The 22,380-nt window shown below is 45.0% G+C and overlaps 2 protein-coding genes across 4 annotated transcripts in view; both read right to left on the bottom strand.

Moving 5' to 3' along the window:
• Window positions 1-12,845, bottom strand: part of LOC311316167 (nuclear receptor coactivator 2-like) — a 52,851-nt gene extending 40,006 nt beyond the window's left edge. For all 3 annotated transcript variants that reach the window (XM_084446965.1, XM_084446967.1, XM_084446966.1), the window contains exon 1: window positions 12,751-12,845. The gene's annotated coding sequence lies outside the window, so the exon portion shown is untranslated. The remainder of the gene's footprint in view (window positions 1-12,750) is intronic.
• Window positions 12,846-13,408: 563 nt separating this feature from the next.
• lactb2 (lactamase, beta 2) lies at window positions 13,409-18,122 on the bottom strand. The gene is made up of 7 exons (XM_084447480.1): window positions 17,892-18,122; window positions 17,454-17,617; window positions 17,201-17,324; window positions 16,518-16,696; window positions 15,279-15,427; window positions 14,521-14,608; window positions 13,409-14,313 (listed from the first exon to the last, which is right to left on the bottom strand). The coding sequence occupies exons 1-7, from the start codon at window positions 18,011-18,013 to the stop codon at window positions 14,273-14,275; spliced, it is 867 nt and encodes a 288-aa protein (XP_084303606.1). The 5' UTR covers window positions 18,014-18,122; the 3' UTR covers window positions 13,409-14,272.
• Window positions 18,123-22,380: the final 4,258 nt, after the last annotated feature.

Raw genomic sequence — 22,380 nt, 5'->3', positions numbered from 1 at the left:
TGCTACCCGGGGGGGTGTGATTTTTCCATTCAGACATGAGCCAAATGCCACCACATTCCCGTGTTGCGTCCTTTACAAACATGCCGATCCTGAGATAGCAGCTGGTCTAGGTCAGCTGGTCTAGGTCGAGCAATCGCAAAGCTTATTTGTTTACAAAGGAAATATATACATAACACTAATAAAGTAGACTGCAAGTGTTTCCTAAATTATATGGTTTGTATTAAAACACCGTTTTTATTGCAGAAGGCGCCATTTATTTAACAGCCGACACGACGAAGCCCAGATTAACTTAGTCAGTCAAACAAAAATCTGTAGGCTAGTATTATTCTTACAGTTGAAATATATATTGTGGTTTTAATCTTTTTTAAGCCTGTTGTTGTTTTTTTTCCAACCTTTGGTTGGAAAAAATATTGTAGGGGTCGAAAGGTTTTCTTCGGTTGAAGACAGCCCTAATTATTTTTTCTCATGTTAAAATGATCAAAATATAATTTTTCCTTTGGGTGAATTTTGGAACTTCCAGTGGCGCCTGAATTCCAAGTATTCTGTGTCTTTCGCCAGACTGACCTAAATGGTAAATGGACTGCACTTATATAGCGCTTTTATCCAGAGCACTTTACAATGAAGGCCTCTCATTCACCCATACATTCACACAGCAATGGAAGCAGCTGCCATGCAAGTTGCCAGCCTGCTCATTGGGGTTCGGTGTCTTTGCCCAAGGACATGTTGTAAATGGTAAATGGTAAATGGACTGCACTTATATAGCGCTTTTCCACCTTAGCGGCACTCCAAAGCGCTTTACAATGGCCTCTCATTCACCCATTGACACACACATTCATACACCAATGGCGGTAGCTGCCATGCAAGGTGCTAACCTGCTCATTGGTGAGCAATTTGGGGTTAGGTGTCTTGCTCAAGGACACTTCGACATGTGGACAGTCAGAGCTGGGATTCGAACCACTGACCCTTCGATCATTGAACGACCCGCTCTACCAACTGAGCTACAGCCGACCCACCCTGTTGTCACGAGGAGACGGGATTCGAACCGCTGACCCTACGATCACTGGACGACCTGCTCTACCTCCTGAGCTACAGCCGCCCCACTACATTACTACCCTGGTAATGGGGTTAGCGTTAACGTTAGCTTCTGTTCACCACACAGCCAGGTTTCCAGGGAACCTAACAGGTGAAATCCCTAGTAGCTCAGGAGGTAGAGCGGCTGGCTGAGGTCCCCGGTTCGATCCCAGCTTCCGGAGTGTGCCTTGAGCAAGACGCTGAACCCCATAATCGCTCGCGTGCGGCACGGTGGCGCAGTACCTAGTACTGTCGCCTCACAGCAAGAGGGTCTCCGGGCCTTTGCATGTTCTCCCTGTGTTCGCAAGGGTTCCCCCGTAAAGAACCCTATATGAAAAACACGCAGAAGAACACATCGCTGTCCGTCCCTGACGAAGACGGACAGGAGCGCTTGGTTGGTCCCCGGGCGCGTCCCCCCGCACGCTGCCTACCGTCTGCTCCCAGCAGCCCTTGGGGGAAGGACGTCGAGATGGGTTAAGAGCGCAGAGAAGTTTCATCGGTGGATGATTCAGCCATTTTGTGCGTGCGCGTGTGTTTCGCCACCTACACCGTGTGACAAAGTTGTTTGTAGAATTGAATGGGAAAATATGTGTGTGTGTGTGTGTGTGTGTGTGAGAATGGGGTCAGTGAGTTAGGGTGGCAAGTTACGCTATACAGCTTCACACAGCGAGTAGGGAGGCAGTAGCTGGTCTTTGGTTTCACTGACCAATCAACCTGCAGAAGTCTCCAAACCCCCCCACGCCACCTCCACACACACACACACACACCTCCTGTCACTTTCACTTTGCAGCTCGTTATGCAAGAATGTCCAAATTTTGGTGTACAGTCGCTCCATGGAACCACAGACCTTGTGAAAAACTCTCCAGTGCCCATCGTAGCTTCCCCCTGTAGTAGCTGAGCAGTACATGAGCTGTGGACACGCACATCTGCAAAACGGTAAACGGACTGCACTTATATAGCGCTTTCCCACCTTAGCGGCACTCAAAGTGCTTTACAATGGCCTCTCATTCACCCATTCACACACACTCACACACCAATGGCGGTAGATGCCATGCAAGGTGCTAACCATAACCATAAGTAGATAGGTTTCAGGCCCTGTCTAAAAATGCATCACTCCCCCCCCCCCCCCTTTCCTGAGGTAATCACCGATATAAACCGACCTATTGGATAACTCAAATATATCCGATTGGTTAAAGCAGGTGGCCCATCGCACAGTTTTACAGTAGGTTACATTAGTCATTTAGCAGACGCTTTTATCCAAAGCGACCAACAATAATTGCATTTAACGTAGGTAGTCAGCGCACCACTTGGCAGAACTCACAAGTGCATCTTCTTTCTCGGGAAGGGTGCAGGTAGTAGGATCTGTTTGATCAGATCAGAGAGGCCTCGAGGACGACAGGGGGACAGATGTGAACCAGCTTTTATGAAGTTCTGAGGCATCTACGGCCAACTTTCATCCGCTCACTCTGAACTACAAAACCAGAAATATGAGTCGGTTGTAACACAAACACACACACACACACACGCACACACATACACGAATTGTAACGAGTAATTTGTCAGGCTAGTTTCTCGGTTGCCTTTTATTGGTGGATAAACACACTTGAAGACGTGTGTGTGTGTGTGTGTGTGTGTGTGTGTGCATGCGTACACACGGTCTGTCAACATCTTAAATTGTCTAAATTGGAACCTCAGCCCAGTTCTACAAACACATCTCCACACGTCCAAATGGGCAACCGCTTCAAATTCAGTCTGACAAATAATTAGTAAAAGGAGAAGTGACTTTGTTGGTGGGAGGCCAAGTCTAAACATCTGTTGGGGCCACTCCTGCTTGTGTGTGAGGAGGGGGAGGAGGAGGAGGAGGAGGAGGGGGAGATGAAGAAAGGGAGGTCTGTTTCCGGCTGGACGACAGGCGATTCTCGCTGAGCTGGACAGAACGCAGAGTGTCCGGCTCTCAGACCGAAGGACGCTCGAGGATGCACCTGCTCTTGCCCCCAGAGAGACCGAGGGGAGGCGGTGTGTGTGTGTGTGTGTGTGTGTGTGTGTGTGTGTGTGTGTGTGAGACAGCTGATGTACCGAGTCCTGTGCGGCCTTCACACAGTGACACACAACAGTATGATGCTGGATTGCATCACGTAGGGGGGCTTAAGGTGTAGGACTGGGACAGGGCCACGATTGGCTGAATCTTAAGCCCTGTGTTTATTTCAGGAATGCTAAGAGGAGTCAGAGGAGCACACTGAACGTTCCCAGACGCAGTGTTGAGTGTATAGTACAGTTCACACTATTCCAAGCACAACAATTTGTGTGGCCAAATGAGCTCGGCCTGCTGAAATGAGCTTCTCCAGATTTCGGAGAGAAGCTTGTAGAACCTTCCATAAACACAATGCTGGACAAGAGGAGCCGATCAGCCTGGTGGGTTTGGCAACACACGCACACACGCACGCACGCACGCACACACGCACACACACGTCAAATCCCCCCAGTCAAGACCATCATGTGATGCAGCAGTGCTCACCTCCTGATGTAACCTAATCTCAACTACAGAGGACGGGGGAGGTGGAGAAACAGAGGGGGAGAGAGAGAGAGATAGAGAGAGAGAGGGGGGGGGAGACAGAGAGAGAGAGAGGGAGAGAGCAAAAGAGAGAGAGACAGAGGGAGACAGAGAGAAACGGAGAGAGAGACAGAGAGAGAGAGGGAGACAGAGAGAAACAGAGAGAGAGAGAGACAGAGAGAGAGAGGGAGACAGAAAGAGAGAGAAACAGAGAGAGAAACAGAGAGAGAGAGGGAGACAGAGAGAGGGAGAGAGAGAGAGAGAGAGAGAAACAGAGAGAGAGACAGAGAGAGAGAGGGAGACAGAGAGAGAGACAGAGAGAGACAGAAACAGAGAGAGAGGGAGACAGAGAGAGAGAGAGAGAGAGAGAGAGAGAGAGAGAGAGAGAAACAGAGAGAGAAACAGAGAGAGAGAGGGAGACAGAGAGAGAGACAGAGAGAGACAGAAACAGAGAGAGAGGGAGACAGAGAGAGAGAGAGAGAGAGAGAACGGGGAGAAGGGACAGAAAGACAGACAGATGACCAGCACGTCTGCCTCAGTCTGAATGTTGAACTAACGCAGGCGGAGAGCAGAGCAGTGGACTTTGGAGTGGAGTGGTTTTCAAACACAGAAACGGGATGCAATAAGATTAGGAACACAATAGAACAGGACAGGACGGAACAGAACAGCGGCGAAATGCTGCTTCTTTATCAGCAAACCCACTGTAGTTAATCTGAGGTTAAGAGTTCATCCCTGTTCGTCTCCACTGCTTAGCCAATGGGATGGCAGCTCCCCCACCCACTCAAGACCCCGTCGGCTCAATTGATCTGAATTAGTCATGTGGCCCACTTGTAAGAAGGGTAGTAAGTTATCGTTAGTTGTAAAGTGTCTTTTCCAAACCGGAGTTACTAGGTGCTGTGCAAATGACAACATGAAAGAACATAGAATAAAACAGAACATTCGAAACAGAAAAGCAGAGAATAACAATATAAAAACCTTACACGTTACAAAACACAGTGCTTACAAAACAGGTGTGGTTTTAGCAGCTCTTAAGCCCTGGTTTTGAGACGGTCAGAAAGCCTTGGTCACCTGACCCATCCCAGTCATCTCAATATGACCAGAGGACACAGTCATCCAGAGATATGAAGTGGGGCCAGCCCGCGTACTGCTTTATAGGTGATTAATAGAATTTCAAAATCAATTCTGCAGTTAATGGGGAACCAACGTAGAGACGGCGGTGTGATGAGTGACCTACTGTACGCTGTGTGTTGGTTAGACGTCGGCCGCACTCTGGACGTCTAGCGGACATACTCTGGACGTCTAGCGGACATACTCTGGACGTCTAGCGGACATACTCTGGACGTCTAGCGGACGTACTCTGGACGTCTAGCGGACGTACTCTGGATGTCTAGCGGCCGTACTGCGGACGTATTCTGGACGTCTAGTGGACGTACTCTGAACGTCTAGCGGCCGTACTCTGGACGTCTAGTGGACGTACTCTGGACCAACTGCATCCGAGACAGAAGAGCAACTCAGGCTGGTGAACAATGAGCTACAGTAACCACGATGGATCAACATGAATCTGGTTTTTCCAGATCTTGAAAGAATGTTAAAGATTTAGGCGATATTTTTTAGTTGAAAGAAATAGGATTGGACCAGTTTCTTTCTAAAAAGTGAATATGTTGGTCAAAGAAGACTCCTAGTTTGTTTTTTTTAAGCTCAACATTTGCTGTCCAAGGACAGACGTGCTGCTGTTTTTGATCAGAAACGCTCTCATAGCCTCTCACAATCAGGACTTCTGTTTTGTCAGGGTCAGGCGGGAGGAAGTTATGACATCCAGTTCTTGATAGCCGTTAGGCGGTCTTGTAAGGTAGGGAGCTCACCAAGCTTCTCCAGGATCTGACAGTGGACAGACTAAGGGCAGTCCCGGTTATACAAACCCGTTTCTGAAGCCTAATAAGGACGATAGAGGGGTCAGTCGTAGGGCTGGGTATTGGTAAGGACCTCACGATACGCATCACAATACGATGCATGACATATTGCGATACTCTACATCACTTACAGAACATTTTCAAACCCAGCTGAAAATACAGCTCCATCCCCCGCTCCCTGGAGGTGATCGTGAGGGCAGAGGGAATGTAAGGACATTTTAAATCTGTTTAAAACATGAATAATGTATCTATGACTGAATTATATCCTAAATTTCCATTTCTATATCTATTCCCTGTCTTGCTCTGCATATTTTCCTTGCGTAAAAAAAATATTTAAAAAAAATTACTGTATCGATACTATACCATGGAAAGTCGATACACTATCACGGAATAAATATCACGATGTATTGGTGTATCGGTTTTATGCACAGTCTTAGTCAATCATGTGAAATGCTGCACTTGGGTCAAGCAACAACAGAACACATTAAGATACTGTATCATTAGAAACCCTGAGAAAAGCAGTTTCAGTCCTGTGCCTCTGACGAAAACCAGACTCTTCCAAGATGTCTTTTTCTTGTTGTCCAGGACATGTAGGAGTCGCTTACATACTACTTTTTACAAGACTTTGGAAATGAAAGAAGGCTTGGACATAGGTCTGGGAAGCAGTGGGTCAAGGCTTGGCTTTTTTTGTATAGTGGCTGAATACAAGCATGTTTAAAGTAATCAGACACACAGACCGCTGAGGGATGTATTCACAACGGAGCAGCTACGCTACTCGGACCCGCGGAGCTGAACACATCTTTAAGGAGAGAGGCAGGCATTTGGGAGACAGTCTGGCTTCTAGAGTTCTTCCCAAGAAATCGAGCTAAGCTGGCTCAACAGAGTCACATGGGCCGAGCGTCCACCCCAGGGGTCCAGGAAGGAGATACCTCAGACCTTATGTCAGTGAGCTTTCAATAGGGATGCACCGATTGTGAGATTTCCGGCCAATTGCGATGTTGAAAACAACAACTTGGCCAATAGCTAATACCGATGTTTCTTTGTTTATTTTCTTTTTGTTTCTCGATGTTTTGTATTTATTCCCCCACTTTGCGCCGGGGAAACAAAGACGTCTTCATTATTAAACAATAACTGAAATGTTTTACAGTCAGGAGACACTTTCAGCTCTTCATCACACTTATCTTTGAATAAGCGTAAATGTAATCATAGAAATTTCTGAAACAAGCTTTAACGCGACACAACAGATAAATATCGGTCACTGTCATCGGTGAACGTTTCTGATAAGCCAATAATAATAATAATAATAAAAAACTATTTCTATAGCACCTAAATGCAGCTCAAAGTGCTTTACAACAGAGAATGTACATACAAAATAAACAAAATGCAGGAAAATAAGATGGAAGTTTAAACACAATAGAAGATAAAGATCCGAAATCAAATAAAATACTGTGCAAAAATGACACGCCTGCCCTGATAATGAAGTATCTCAGGAAGATACAGAAATACGCCCGCTGAAGGCAGCCAACAGGGCGAATATCGGACGATATATCGGACGATATATCGCATCCCTATTATCCATGCATCTATAAATGTCATGGTGAATATGGTGAGCAGAAAAGCTGAATGGGCAGCTTTCATCCCGTCTTTGAGAGGGAGAGATGGACCGGCCACCATTTTGCTGTCTGAACCATCTGCTTGGGAGTGTCTGAGCTTGGGAGTTAGGGTTAGGGGTGGTCGATTCTCCGAGGCCTCAGTTCTCTTACATGTTCTCCCTCTCAAAGAACATTGGAGGAGAACATCCAAGGTTCCCATAGGTGGCCTTCTCCTCCAACTGTACGAGAGAGGCAGACATGCATAGAACAAGAACATAGCACTCTGGAGATCAATCACTCTCAGTTGGAGCTTAGGAATATGCCCAGGCACGCTCTCTCTCTCTCTCTCTCTCTCTCTCTCTCACACACACGCACACACGCGCGCACACACACGCGCACACACACACAAACTGATCTTTGGTCGAGTGCTGACACATCATTTCTCGTTTAACTCCATTGGTTTTCGTTTTCATTCGCCGATATGGGTAAATCAGGTGGTACAAAGTCCAGCTGATCCTGGGTCTGCGTTGCTCTACATGTCTTCACAGGATCTAGTTATGTCTATTCAGATAAATCGCTTCACAGTAAAAAGAACAAGCAATTATAGTCTTGCCTTGCTTGTCATCGGTCCTTGTACACATGCGTGTGACACACACACACACACACACACACACTCTCTAAGGAAGGCATCCGTATCGTAATGTGGACACACTAATGCTCTCTTCCACGCACACCTGCCTGCATGCACTCTCACACACACAAACACACACACACACACACACACACACGTATGCTCCCTATAAAGAGCTCATGGTGCACACACACACACACACACTCCCTATAAAGAGCTCATGGTGCACACACACACACACACACACACACACACACACGTATGCTCCCTATAAAGAGCTCACGGTGCGCACACACACACACACACACGTATGCTCCCTATAAAGAGCTCACGGTGCGCACACACACACACACACACACACACACACACACACACACACAGTAACAGAAAGACCTACTTCCAGACTATGATTAATTCGTGTTACTAAGCAACCCGATGATAACAGTGAACTTGCGGCGTAGAGATCTGTATGCAACAACAGCTGAGATCCTGGCACACACAACAAGCCAATCACATTTCTACTAACTCCATATTAAGAACATTCAATAGACCACCTTCGCCTTGTGACACTGTCACTCTGAGGCTTTTGGAAGAGCCGTTCTTGCCCCAAAGATGTCAGTGATACTAAGAGCAGATCTGCGGTCACGCTGTTGTGTGTTACAGCGTCACATCTCCCGAAGGGACGACATCACACTGACTCACTGATGTACGCGGCCAATCAACAGCCCCGCGACCACTGCCGGTGTTGTAATCAGATGGCACTCTCCAGATGCCCTTGGGCTGGCTGGCTTTCACCACCGTGACCAATGATGAAGAGAAATGCAAATCCCACGTGCTGATTGGTCGACATGATGCAGTGACCATTGCAAGAGTGCGTGAGTGTGTGTGTGTGGAGGGGGGTGCAGCCGGGGGACACACGTGTGGCATTAAACCCCTTAACTAAAAATCCTATAAGGCAAGGCAAAAGTTGTTGTTGTTTTTTTTAAACTGAGCCCGCAAGCAAAACATTAAGAGCCAGAAAGTGCGTTCCCACCGGGCAGAACACAGAGCTGTTTGGTTTAGCACCAGCAGAGAGCTGTCATAGAGCTGCAGAATTATGGCCGCCGCTCAAACCAAATTAGCACTTGTTATGCAACCGCTGGACTTGGCTCCTGGTCCACTGTTTCATTCTGCTCGGCCGCGGTCACTCCCTCTGCGCTCGCAGTGCGGCCCGCTAACTACAACTGAGCACAGAAAAAGGAGTACGCACTACTTCTGTGACTACATGTAAAATAGTCATTAGACTGAATAAATAAAAATTAGATACAGCTGTCAACTCCAAATTAACCATCTGTGTAGGCTATGCGTGGCCCCGAAACTAATAGAATGGCATGCAAAAGAATAGAGTTGCCAATAGAATATCCTACGGAGTAGAGTACAATATTCAGCAGGCACATTCATTTGCTCAGGTCTCATACAAACAACTGCAGCTTTAATGACAAAAACAAAAGAAACCATGGCATGACCGTGGCTCGTAGCTAGTATAGTATTTGCTTGGAGGAGGTTTGCTGCTCCATACAGTAGGCTAGTGTATTAGCACTGTAGCTTTCTGTTCTCCTTGCTATAATAGTCCATAGTTAATATTTAATGTGTCATGTGTCTTATAGTAAAGCGATATGGCACTCAAATCCGTGGAATATCATGAATACTGTCACGCCAGGGGGGGGGGGGGTGGGTGGCAGGGCAAGCGGACCCCCTCCCCCCCTCCTTTCTGTCCAAGAAGCACATTGTGTTGCCTCTGCATATGAAATATGCCATATAAATAAAGTTTGACTGACTGATTGATTAATTGATTGATTGATTGGTTGATTGATTGAGGAGGATTGTTGGCTGATGTGGGTGGCCAATTAGCTGGTTGGTTGATTAATTGGTTGGTTTCCCAGCTGGCTGGCTGGCTGACTGGACGAACGGATGGTCAGCTGACTGTCTGACTGGACGAACGGATGGTCAGCTGACGAGCTGCCCAGTTAAGTCGACCGTTGGCCGTAGCTAAAGAGGCTAATCTGAGGGAAAGGTTTCTGCAGACCAGGATCAGAATGTTGTCAGTTGTACGTGTGTGTGTGTGTGTGTGTGTGTCTCTCATCAAGGAAATGTAGAAACTCTCCACCAGTAAACAAACGCCTCCCTCTCTGCAGCGTGGAAACTTCTGTAGACTGCCCTTGTTAGACATGCATTCAGAAAACAGACGATGCATTCAGAAGAGAGATTCGAGGTCATCTGGTTTGTCCTATCCTGTAAGAAGAAGCATTGAGAACAACATCCCCCCCATCACTGCACTTCTATCTACAGATGTACAGTATGTATTGCCTAAAGTATGCATGGCCTAAGCTATTTAGCAGACACTTATCAGAAGCGTATACGCCTGCATCGTCCCGGCAGGAAACAAACCCACAACTCTATTGACGCAAGCGCCACTCTCTAACCGACCGAGCAACGCAGGACAGTTCAGTTCAGCTGTGGGCACACATCACGGACGCCCAAAACACTTTGACACACGAAACAGGAACCCGCCAACTGAACATCTATGCGTCTGTGACACTGAGCACGCTGAAAAAGGAAGGATTAGGTCGGGGGGGGGAGATTCGGTCGTTACGACCTCAAGCGAAAGGCACAGAGAATTAGTGCACAGGGTGCAATGGGTGTACTGGGTGCTCCCTGACGCGCGCGCAGAGAAAAAGGAGAGGACACGGCAGAGGTTTCCATTAGCAACGTGGAAAATTCAAGGGCCTCTGAGAAATTAATCACAGCGAAGTACCTGGCCTTTCATAATCCGGTCGTGCAAGAAGCAATGTACACAACATCTTTGTTTTCCAATGGGCTGAAAAACACCCAAGGACAAAACCCCAGAAATTCCAACGCTGGAGCTGACATCACAGTGTGTGTGTGTGTGTGTGTGTGTCTTGTACTAGGGCATTTCAATTAGCTTCTGCAGTGCATCATAAAATAAGCCTAATGCTTATTACATTCAAACAGAGCATATCAATGTCAATATAGGGCTAGTGTGAACTGCTGATGTCACACTTCTACCCGGATGGCCCCTCCCCCTTTTAAACATGGATTTGCAAGTTGAGGATAAGCCTGCAGAAACCTGCTGCAGAAAACTGCCCTGTCAAGTCCCGGGCTCTCTCTCTCTCTCCTGCGCACTCATTGGTCGCAGCGTTATCCCAGCTCTCACCTGATTGGCTGGATTCAAGCCAGTCAGGATCATGGCTTTGGGCAAACTGCCAAACTCATGTTAAGATCCCAGGTTCTTAGTTTTTAAGTACAGTCCTGCAGTGTGAAACACTGTAACTGTACTGAAGCCAGTCGACTGTACGGTGGCCTACATGGGACAAACCACTCACTGCACAGTGCATTCCAAGAAGCTAGATAACTAGCTTAGACCAGAAACACAAACAAAACACAGGGTAATGAAGAACCTCTAACTCTAATGAGTTTCTAAGAGTTTAATCCACATCCGTTAGTAGTAGTAAGTTTATTGCCATTTGTGGAAGACCACATTGGAACTGAGAGCACAGAGTTTTAAAAAAAAACAACAACAAACACATATAGACAGAAAAGACATATGACAGGAGAGACGGCAGCCATTACAGGGCAACCAGAGACACCTGTCCTAGTTATAGTACAAACAAATGCAATGGTGCAAGTGCAAGAGTCATAAAGCAAGCATGTCTCAGCAGAGAGCACAGTATCGAAAACATAACAGAGTTAGGGAACTAGCCCTACATGTGTGCAATGTAGGCTACTTTTTCTTGATTTATAATATCTAGGTATATCACACTTTTTACGTTCACACATAGATCATATACAGTTCACATTCAATAACAACTGAAGAGCTACTCTGTGTGTGTGTGTGTGTGTGTGTGTGTGTGTGTGTGTGTGTGTGTGTGTGTGTGTGTGTGTGTGTGTGTGTGTGTGTGTGTGTGTGCGTGTGTGTGTTCACTATGGGATGCAAACTAGAACAAATACTGTCTGTTAAAAGGCTAAAACAGATTCTTACTTGCAGGTCCTTAATTAAAGTCTGATGAGATACAACATTTGATCCACTGGCTCTATGCAATATGACCTGGATACATTTAAACGTATTCTAGACAGCATTTAAAGACAAACAAATTGAACTGAAGTTAAATGAACTGTTGAACATCAATGTAAAACTGAAGTCGGTGTAAGCTAAGGGCGATGCAAATGTAAAACTTGATAGAGTGAGACTCATCGACCATATGAGTGTAGCACTACTGTCACGTTCTCCTCCACCTCGTGACGTCACTGCCAAAGGTTGACGAACAGTTTATCGAGGAAGTCAACATTATATCATGTGTTTCTCTAAATGTCACAATTACAGTTGTTGCACGTTTCTGCTCACCACGGCCGTCTTAAACTAGAACGGGCTATTTCAACAAACATTCTCCATAACAACAACAACAACAACGACGACAACAACACAGATACAGAACGAGAAAGACAACGTAGAACCAGCAGTCGTAAACCACATGACGTTGCTCACCACGACTGTTCTTTTGCTTTCAGTTCACTGACGTGAAACATTCAACTACTGGAATAATGTTTACAATGACAGCGGTTATATTATAAACCTGGCTCTTAACTCATAATAAAAATGTCCAACTTTTCTCCACAAAACCCCAGTCAATGTGGTTAATATTGCCATTGGTAGAGCCGTTTTAAAATATTCCTAAACAATTTGAGGTTAATACCATCTCGTAAAACAACGTATAGATTTATTTCATGTAACCGCCTGTGCCGCTTAAAAACAAGCAGTTCTGCAGAACCATCTAGAGAAATGGCTTGCCTCGGATAAAAAGCTCTAACACCGCTTCCCAATCATCAAGCTGACATTATTTATCCTGCGTGTCTCAACTAACTGCTCAAAAATAGAGCTTGGCTACTTCTACAAAAAATGTACCGTGGACAACCGCCGGTCGATGTGTGAAAACTTACCATAACTTGTGGGTCTGGTAATGCGATGTGCTGTGTCAGAAGCAGGGTCGGGAATCAGCAGTCATCAGCGCCGCGGCCGCCGCCATATTCCTGTGATGACTGCTGCTTGTTTATCTCCAGACCTCCCCCACACGCGTAGGGCTCCAGTCCTCTCTCTCTCTCTACCGCTCTCTCTCTCTACCGCTCTCTCTCTCCCTCCCTCTCTCTCTCTCTCTCTCTCTCTCTCTCCCCCTCTCTCTCTCTCTCTCTCTCTACCGCTCTCTCTCCCTCTCTCTCTCTCTCTCTCTCTCTCTCTCTCTCTCACACACACACATACACACACTCACACGCGCACAGACACGCACGCACACACACACGGCCAGAGTGATGACACTGCAATACGGGGCTAGGCAAAATAGAAAGTTTGTCATAGTCGCCTAATTGTAATGGCAATGCATATGGCTGTCAGCTACTCAAGAGAAAGGTGTTGTAGACCACCATACAAAACACAAATATCACCTTTAAAGTGGTGAACGTTGGATATCTATTTTAATCTTTTAACGTCGTTTTTTTTAAATGAAGATTCCCATTTTCGTCTGAAAGACTGAGTTACCTTGACTGAACTGTGAATAAATCCAGTATTGAGCGTATACAATTTTGTCAATCATTAAACGACACACAATGTCTTAGAATTTATTCCATGATGTGATAGAAACGTTTCATCACATGCTACACAATCACACATAACCTTCCTACGCCCATTGTGAAAGGTATACTGTGAGAAATGTCTGGAGGGAGTCATGGGGAGGTCACAAGATAGAGAGCAGGTTTACATCGGCCACAGTCTGCACTGGGCTTCTATCACTTAAAGATTGAAGATTATTGATGGAGTCGTCTACAGATTTGACACCTTATCTTTAGAACTGTCCTGGGATGCTCTGATTATTGGAAAAACAAAAGGGGGGAAAAAATCATGAACATGCCCTAAATGTGAACACAAGTTCCAGTTTACATAGATTAGTATCCCTGATCGATGCTGCCACCTACTGGCTACACCTACTGGCTACTGTTCACAAACACTGAAACTGAACTGTCTGCAACATCAGGCGGATTGCCTTCATCCATAAGAATAGATTTATTCATCAAACAAATAACTTTTTAGTAAAAAAAAGTGTACGTTTTCAATTTCTCAGTTCATTAATACACCCCGAACAGGACCAGGGATATGTATTTTGTCTTATCTCCATGAGTTCAGCTATCCACTGTCACACACTGTATTTGCATTGGGATGTCAAAATACTTAAAGCCAAGGTCAAGGGTCATCGCTCCCATTGTCACCTTTACCTTGATTTTTTGCAGGCGTGCAACACAAGCAACTATAATAACTTCTTACAAATACACTTCTCTTTGAAAACAATCTCCCCCTCTGGTCAAATCCAGAACAACGGTTTATACTGTGATCTCCAAATCAATGTCCTGTGTTGGTTGTTAGGAGAAGAGGAGGTCAGTTGGTCCGGCCAGAGTCGTTGATTCGGAGTGACGATCACAAGTTACTCTTCCATTTGTTGACGTGAGAAGATTCATCTGCGCAGAGATAAAAACGATTAAAAAAACACATTATGATGATGTGTTTTGGTGTTTGCAAATTGGTATGTCGTCAATAGAATATGACATGACTTATGAATAGAATTGATGGATATATAACTAAGTAATTCATATAATAATATTTAACTTAATGAATATAAGTCATGGCACAGCGAACGCGACTGTGACTTTCAGCTTGAGACATACCGACAGCGATCTTCCCCTCCTTCTCCAGTTTGTTTAGGTGATGGACCAGGTTCACCTCCGCTGCTCTGTGCAGATGCTCTGGGGTTTCCTACCGAGAGAAAAAGAGAAAATGTCTTTTAGATTTTCCATTCGAGTCAAGAAAAGGGTAATGAACTACGACGAGCAGAAAAACGAAACACAGATGTAATTGTTGTCGGAGCTTGGTCGCACTTTGTTCAACATCTCCACGCTACTAAATACAGTCTAACTCGAGATGGTGCTTGGAGAGCACACACAGGCCTCCGCCCACGATGCATTTCGTGGTTCTGCGTGCGTGCGTGCGTGCGTGCGAGCAGGACAGGTCTGGTATTGCTATTGGTTAGGTCGAGAGCTTTATGCCAGTCCATGCCACCCCATTGCTCTACGACCTTCCCATGTTGAGATATGGGCATTTCAATCCCCCCCACTGACAGTGCAAGTCCAAAAAATGAATGGAGGTGAATGGGCGTCCGTGTTGGGGTGGTTCTGTGGCGCCCCCCTCGAGTCGGATCTGCTCCTTCATTTAATGGGTTCTAGGTTGGCCCATACCTCATCCCTCCCCCCGAGTTTCAGGAAAATCAGTCTGGTAGTTTATGTGTAATCCTACTAACAAATAAATAAATAAACCAACCAATAAATAAACACGCCGCCGAAAACAGTACCTCTCACCCTGCGCTTTCGCTGGGGCAGAGGTAATCAAGGTCGTGCATGGGCAAGAAGGATGGTTGCTCGGCTCCCACCTTGTAGACGACCTTCACCAGCTCCATGGAGGAGAACGTCTGGGTTCCGGCGGCCTGGAGAACCCCCAGGATCTGCTGTTCCCTCTGGTTCCTGTGAGTGATGTACTCCCTGATCTTGTAGCCAGCGTTTTGGACTACGGGGCCATGCCCTGCAACACACCATTCACAATACAATCAATCAATCAATCAATCAAAGCTTTATTTGTATAGCACATTTCATACCCAGAGGCAACACAATGCGCTTTACAGAGAACAAGGGAGGTGGGCATACGACCCACTCTCTACATATTCCAGAGAGAAGCAAAAAAAACAGTATCACCCGTGGGCCAGATAAGTGAGCTGTAAACAGTTCTTCCCTGACCCCTCTCAACAAGGCGATCGAGCAAGCTCCTGGAGTATGTTTGTCTACCGGCTAAGAACATTTATAAAACAATAAATAACATTAAATTACATTTTCAGAGTAAGAGAGGCTAATAACATCATAGGAGAGACATGGCAAACACTGGTGTATGTCTGTGTGTACAACCCCCATGGTCTGTTTTTGTGTCAGATTCGACAGTTGACCAGATGTTTTGCAGGTGCTTACGTATTTTGGGATATTATACTATATCATTAATTGTAATGACCATAGAGTATAACAACAGAAAATGCAGGAACAGCTGTCCAACTGGAAACCCCTAGGGGGGGTTTTAAACTGCTTGAGGGAAAGTGGAGAGTGTCTGTGGGGGTTTGCTCTTGTACTTCGTATAATCTGTGTTTACTTGGGCCCTTTTGCATTTATCATTTCGTCACCTTCTTAAAATAATGGCCGAAGTCATAATTTCAAGTTTATCAAAAAAATATTTAAAAATAAATAAATAAAATGCCCTACGTCAACACATACAGTAAGCATATGTTGACATAGGCCATTATACTACTGGGGTAGGAACAGTGTGATCTTTTCAATTGAGGATGGAGGCAATGTGACCAGAGGTGGCCAGCATCACGAAGAGATGACTCACGCAAAAAAAATGTTTTCCTCAAAAAATGACCATTATTTTAAGGTGACGATTTTCATGTTTTGTGTCCTATTTTTGTCTTTTTATTGAATTGCCTGTCTGACCAGGTCTCTTTTGGGAATGAGACCCTGTGTCTCAATGAGATGTACAGTACCTGTCTAAATAAAGGTTAAATCAAAAATAATAAAAAATCTTACGGACTGTACATTTAAGTGGTTTCCCAGTTACACAGATATCAGACCTGGGTATATCAGGTCTGCGCGGGAGGCCAGCAGGGTGTGTAGAGATCTCATGTAGTGGTACAGGTCCTCGAACACGGCCGTTCCCTCGCCCAGAATGCAGTCCCCTGAGAAGATGGCCTTCTCCTCCTCCAGAAGGAGAGCCATGTGGTCGTCTGTGTGTCCTGGGGTGAACAGCACCCTGTAGCGTGCGCACGCACACGCACGCACGCACGCACACACACACACACACACACACACACACACACACACACGAGAAATCAGGGATTCTATAGGTTGCCACCATGGTGTCTTGGGCATATGCACTAGGGACAGACTGATTATCAGCCTGGGCAATATTATCGGTCAATATTCAGCATTTTTTACAATTATCGTTAAAAAAAAGAAAAAAAATTAGCCAATTGCCGATAAAATTAATGAATTTTAGAAAGCACTACTTTGGCTCTGTTGCTACTGCCTCTCTGTATTCACCTCATGTGAAGTCCCGCCCACAGCACTATCTGACCAGCGCAGGCTACATCTCTAGTCTAAAGGGCATGTCAACAAAGTTTTGTGTTGCAGTTTGTATTATTCTAAATGTTGACTCCCATTTTCCTTTTTACTGCAAATGTATATCGGGTCCAAATATCGGTTCTCGGTCTCCTGTGCACCAAGCAGCCCGTCTCCACGGGAACAATCGTCTCACTTCAGCGTAGCGCCCTCTGTTTCTATGACGTCTCCGTCTCCCAGGTACGTGTACGTCCTCTCCGATCCGATCCTTTCGTCGACCGCGGGAGAACGAGGAAGTTTGCTCACTCGTAAATCCGAATCTGTTTGAGGTGGGGGGGGGGAGTAGAAGCAAAACACAAAACTCTTCCGTTGGGCTCACTGACAGAATGACAGCTAAGAATGACAGCAGCTACTATTCTGGGTAGGTGTCGTATTGCGCTGCTACTCACCTCCGGTGACGTCCCTACAGATGTCCGTCACTCCGCCCGCGTGGTCGTGATGCCAGTGTGTGACAATGATCTCCTGGATAGAAGTGTTGAACTGGCTCAGTGCTTGCCTGAGAGATGTGATGTACTCTGGGACAGCGGACTCTCCTGTGTCTATCAATACTCGTCTGAAACCAACAGGATTATTGTCAAATGTGCTGTTTTAAAACCATAATCTCAAAACAGAGGCCGACGCAATTAACAACAAAAAGTAGAAAAAGTATAAAGCCAGGTAGGCTATATCCAATGTAGACTATTTTAGCATACTACTGTACCACATTCAAGCAGCATCATAAATCAATGGATGTGACCTCTGAAACAGGTGTTTTTAAATTGATGCATCAAACATGGAGGTATGCTCGCTCTACAAAGTTCAAAGTTTCTGTAACAATAACAAAAGACCTTTTGCCCGTTCCAACTAAATATGTGTTGGTCCCTTGGAGAGTCATTGGTCCTGGGTTACAGCCCAGGATCCGCACAACTCTGGAAGACAGCTGCTCGATACGGGGGATGATGGCGGTCATGGCTCACGATTCGGGTGCAAATTGATCAGAATTTTTGAATATGTCGGGCACTGATTCAAAAGCTTAACGTGACATAACAGTTATAACACTAACGAGGACAGAGACTGGCTGACAACTCGAATGATCGTTGAACCCCGGACATAAACATGACTCCACTTCCTGTTTAACGTTCAATTTTGCTTTCAAAATAAAAGTTTATTTAAAAATCCAAATTATCCAATTTTTAATAATCGACGATGAGTAATTATTGTCTTGTCAGTAAATGAATGCCATGGATCACCAGTGCATGACAGTACACATCCAGTGAGGAAAAGGAAATATTGCTGCTATGCTTACGGCAATATTACAATGGATAATGGATAAATGTGGTCATGGCGTTGTAGTAACCAAGGTTGGCCAGTGGGTGGGGGTATTATCAAATCTTACTTGGAGGTGAGCGCTTGATCCAGGCGACGAGAGGCTCCTTACTGGTTTAGTAAATGCATATTAGCAAGTTTAACTGGGTAGTTCAGCACAATAATTAGATTTAGGTATTTTGTATTTGCACTGTTTTTTGTATTGCATTTGCACTGTCATGTCTTTGCACTGTTCTGTCCTGCACCCTGTCCGTTGTCTGCAACATGCCTACCCTAGTCAGATTCCTAGTATGTGTGTGAACCATAGGCTACACATGGCTAAACAGATCTCGAAGCTGCACTAATTGTATTTTTTTGTCCGTAGCTACACTGATGTATCTATTTTTCAGTTAGAAGGTCAATTTTAAAGACATGACTTTTGTCTGTTGCCTGCCATTCGCTATGAGCTCACCAGTTCAGCTATACAGTTCAGATGAGACATGTTTGTGCTCCGGGCCGTGCTATAGAGCACAGCACGGTCATTTAGGAAACAGTGGGGAATAGACTTTATTTCTTCTAGCCTTCACGAATGCATTATGACAAAACCGATACACTGAAATGAATCCATACAATTAATAAATATTGTGGCATTGCACGGCCTCCTTCGGGGATGTTGTATTTGATATGTTGTCTTCTATAAGTGGTAGAGCTGCTCTGGGTAAGACGTAGGCTAAAACACATTTCCCTAAATGAAACGGATCCCACGGACACGTGGGCGCTATCCACCCCCCTCTTCATTTGTAATTACAAAACATAATGGTTTCGCAATCTGCCCGTAATCTCACATCATAATCACCCCGCATGGCTCTCCACACAGTCGCTAATACACATGCTGGCTGATGGGTTGGGAGAGAGAATAGCTCACCGTTTTATTTACATGTTTAATCACTTGCACTCGTGAAATACTGAGCACTACAATAAGCAATGATTATACGCGCATATTGGTCTTATGTCACATAATCCGCAATATGATTTAATGTGACCATTTGGACACTACACACTCGCCCCCTTTGATCTGGGTGATGCACGTGTGTCAGGACTCAGGCCCATGTAGACTGACTGATATACAATAATGTTTCCATTTCATAAACTACACATTATGATGGGTCGTTTTGCAGCGATTAAATAAGCGATATTATTTCCCAACACTAAACAGAAAACCATAAAACGCCATTGCAGCAAAGGTCAGGATAGGATAGAATTAGCTCCGGTTTCTCAGTGGGCGTATGATAGGCCTAAGTGACACAGCCTGTAAATTCACAATTTACCCTATTCAGGATGAAGAGGTCTAGTAATAGCCCACTCTAAGTGTGAAGGAACGGTGACTCATTCAGGTTCGTGGGTTTTCACTTTGTTTTTGTCCTGACAGACCCATTTCTTGAAAGTGTTAAAATATATTTAATATAAAGCACTAATGGATAACTCCAAACCTAAGAGAAGGCTCCAGGTTAACTTATTCCGCAGATGAAAAATGAAATACAACTCTTCACCCACCCCTTAAAAATGTCCCCATCAAAAAAAAATAATTGGACTCCACTGAAAGAAAAATTCAATAAAAACCGGAGTCGCAATTCAGCCCCCCAAACAAACTCCAGTGCTACTCAGTCCTATAGCCTACCTCAAAATGCACTTGTATATTGTATCAAAGAAAGGAAAAAAATGAAATCATTGGTGCCAAGGGATGAGAGGCTTGTAAGCATTGTGAACATATCGAGACATAACCCCCCGCCCCCGATTAATTCAATGTTCAATACTGTATAACTCCTACATTAATATCCTACTTTATGTCAGTGTTCAATCCCAGCTAGCTGATCATTGGCAGCGGCCATAACTATCCTAGGAAGAATCCACAACAATATTTGTGTTTGGAGAAGAGCTCACAACTACAGCGGCACAATTTGTAACTGCTACAATCTGAGAGTCACAGATGTTCACGTGTCTTTAGTATTCATTTTCATGGTGATTTATTTAAGATCCTTTATGAGGGCTTTTGAGGCCACTTATGACACTATTTTGCTCTACTCAGCTGATCTTTTATTTGTAATTACTATGTATTATCGATGATTGCTTTATTCTGGCTTTTACACTAATTTACCTATTATATTGTTGTATGTGTTCATTTAATTTAACCAATTCAAATGGCATTGAATTGAACTGAAAGAGAGAGAGAGAGAGAGAGAGAGAAGGAGGGAGAGAGAGAGAGAGATAAGGCTAGAGAACAGTGCAAACATTCAGACCAAAAGCACTAATTTGAGCATGATTTATTATTCAAATGCTGAAAAGCAGTGTAATTAAGTGTAAACTTAATTTACCAACTAATTAAATGAAATATAGAGATTGTGTGTGTGTACTTGTGTGTGTGTGTGTGAGAGAGAGAGAGAGAGGGGGGGGGGGGGGGATAAGTGTGGAAGCAGCTTATTGGACCGAGACACCTGTTGTTAATTATGTATGACCAAGCAGGTGTACCGGGATGAGTTTTAAATATGGATCACAGATAACAGCCATTTTAGGATGGTTCCCTAATGTGCAATCTCTCGCTTGTCCTTCAGCACTTTGCTTCAATCTTCACCTATGAATCTTTTATAGGAGCAGTCACAGGTGCTGAGTCAAAATTATCTTTTCAATATCTATGTGAGTGTGTTGAAGAATTACTACACAAATATACCCAATATTCCCAGAGTTGATTTCTACATAGCGTGTATAAAAACACAGTAAATACACTCTTACTCAGTAGTTTTGGTTTCATGGGTGTCTGAGGATTCAAGTGATATTCAGTTCAAATATTCTACAGATTACTCACTGCTCTTGGTCCTTACAATCAGTTTGGTATGAGAGAGAGAGAGAGAGAGAGAGAGAGAGAGAGAGAGAGAGAGAGAGAGGGAGAGAGAGAGGAGTGACTGAGATAGAGAGCGAAGAGAGAGGGAGAGAGAGAAGAAAGAGAAGAGAGTGACAGAGAGAGAGAGAGAGAGGGAGGGAGGGAGAGAGAGAGAGAGAGAGAGAGAGAGAGACCCAAGGCATAATCCATACAGTCAAGGTTATAATTGAGATATGGAGTCTGGACTATGAGCCTGTGCACTGTATCTTGGCAGAGCGTGTGATGCAGTTTCCATATTCATTCAATATTACGTGGTGCACACAGCCTCTCCTCTGATCTGACCCAGGACCAGCAGCCCTTGTGGTTCTGTCATTGGAGGACGCCCCGCTGGGAACCATCTCCGCCATGTTTGGATGAAGGTTCTCCGCTGTCCGCATCGCTCTTAAAAGCTTCGTCAGAGGAGGTCAGAGGGAGATGGATGACCGCGCGGGAGGCAGGAGAGACCGCAACACATGCTTTGAACTGGACACACGCAAACACACGCACACACACACACACATACTGGAGACATACACCCACACAGGTGCACACAGACACACACACACTCTCACACACACTTAAATTCACATACAAACATGTGCACACTCACACATACTCACACAGACACACACATGCACACACATGCACACACACACACATACACACACACACACACACACACACACACACACACACACACATACTGGAGACATACACCCACACAGGTGCACACAGACACACACACACTCTCACACACACTTAAATATACATACAAACATGTGCACACTCACACATACTCACACAGACACACACATGCACACACATGCACACACACACACACACACACACACACACACACACACATACTGCATGTACACACACATACACAGATATGTGCATGCACAACCACACATACACACACAAGCACAAACATTCACACACACACTTTCTGTACACACACACACACACACACACACACACACACACACACACACACTCACTCACACACTCACACACACACACACACACACACACACACACACACACACACACACACATACTGCATGTACACACACATACACACAGACACTTTCTGTACACACACACACACACACACA

The sequence above is a fragment of the Borostomias antarcticus genome (genome assembly GCF_949987555.1).
Source record: "Borostomias antarcticus genome assembly, chromosome: 12".
NCBI lineage: Eukaryota > Metazoa > Chordata > Actinopteri > Stomiiformes > Stomiidae > Borostomias > Borostomias antarcticus.
The sequence above is the reverse complement of the archived record's forward strand: the minus strand, read 5'-3'. Positions and strand labels throughout refer to the sequence as shown.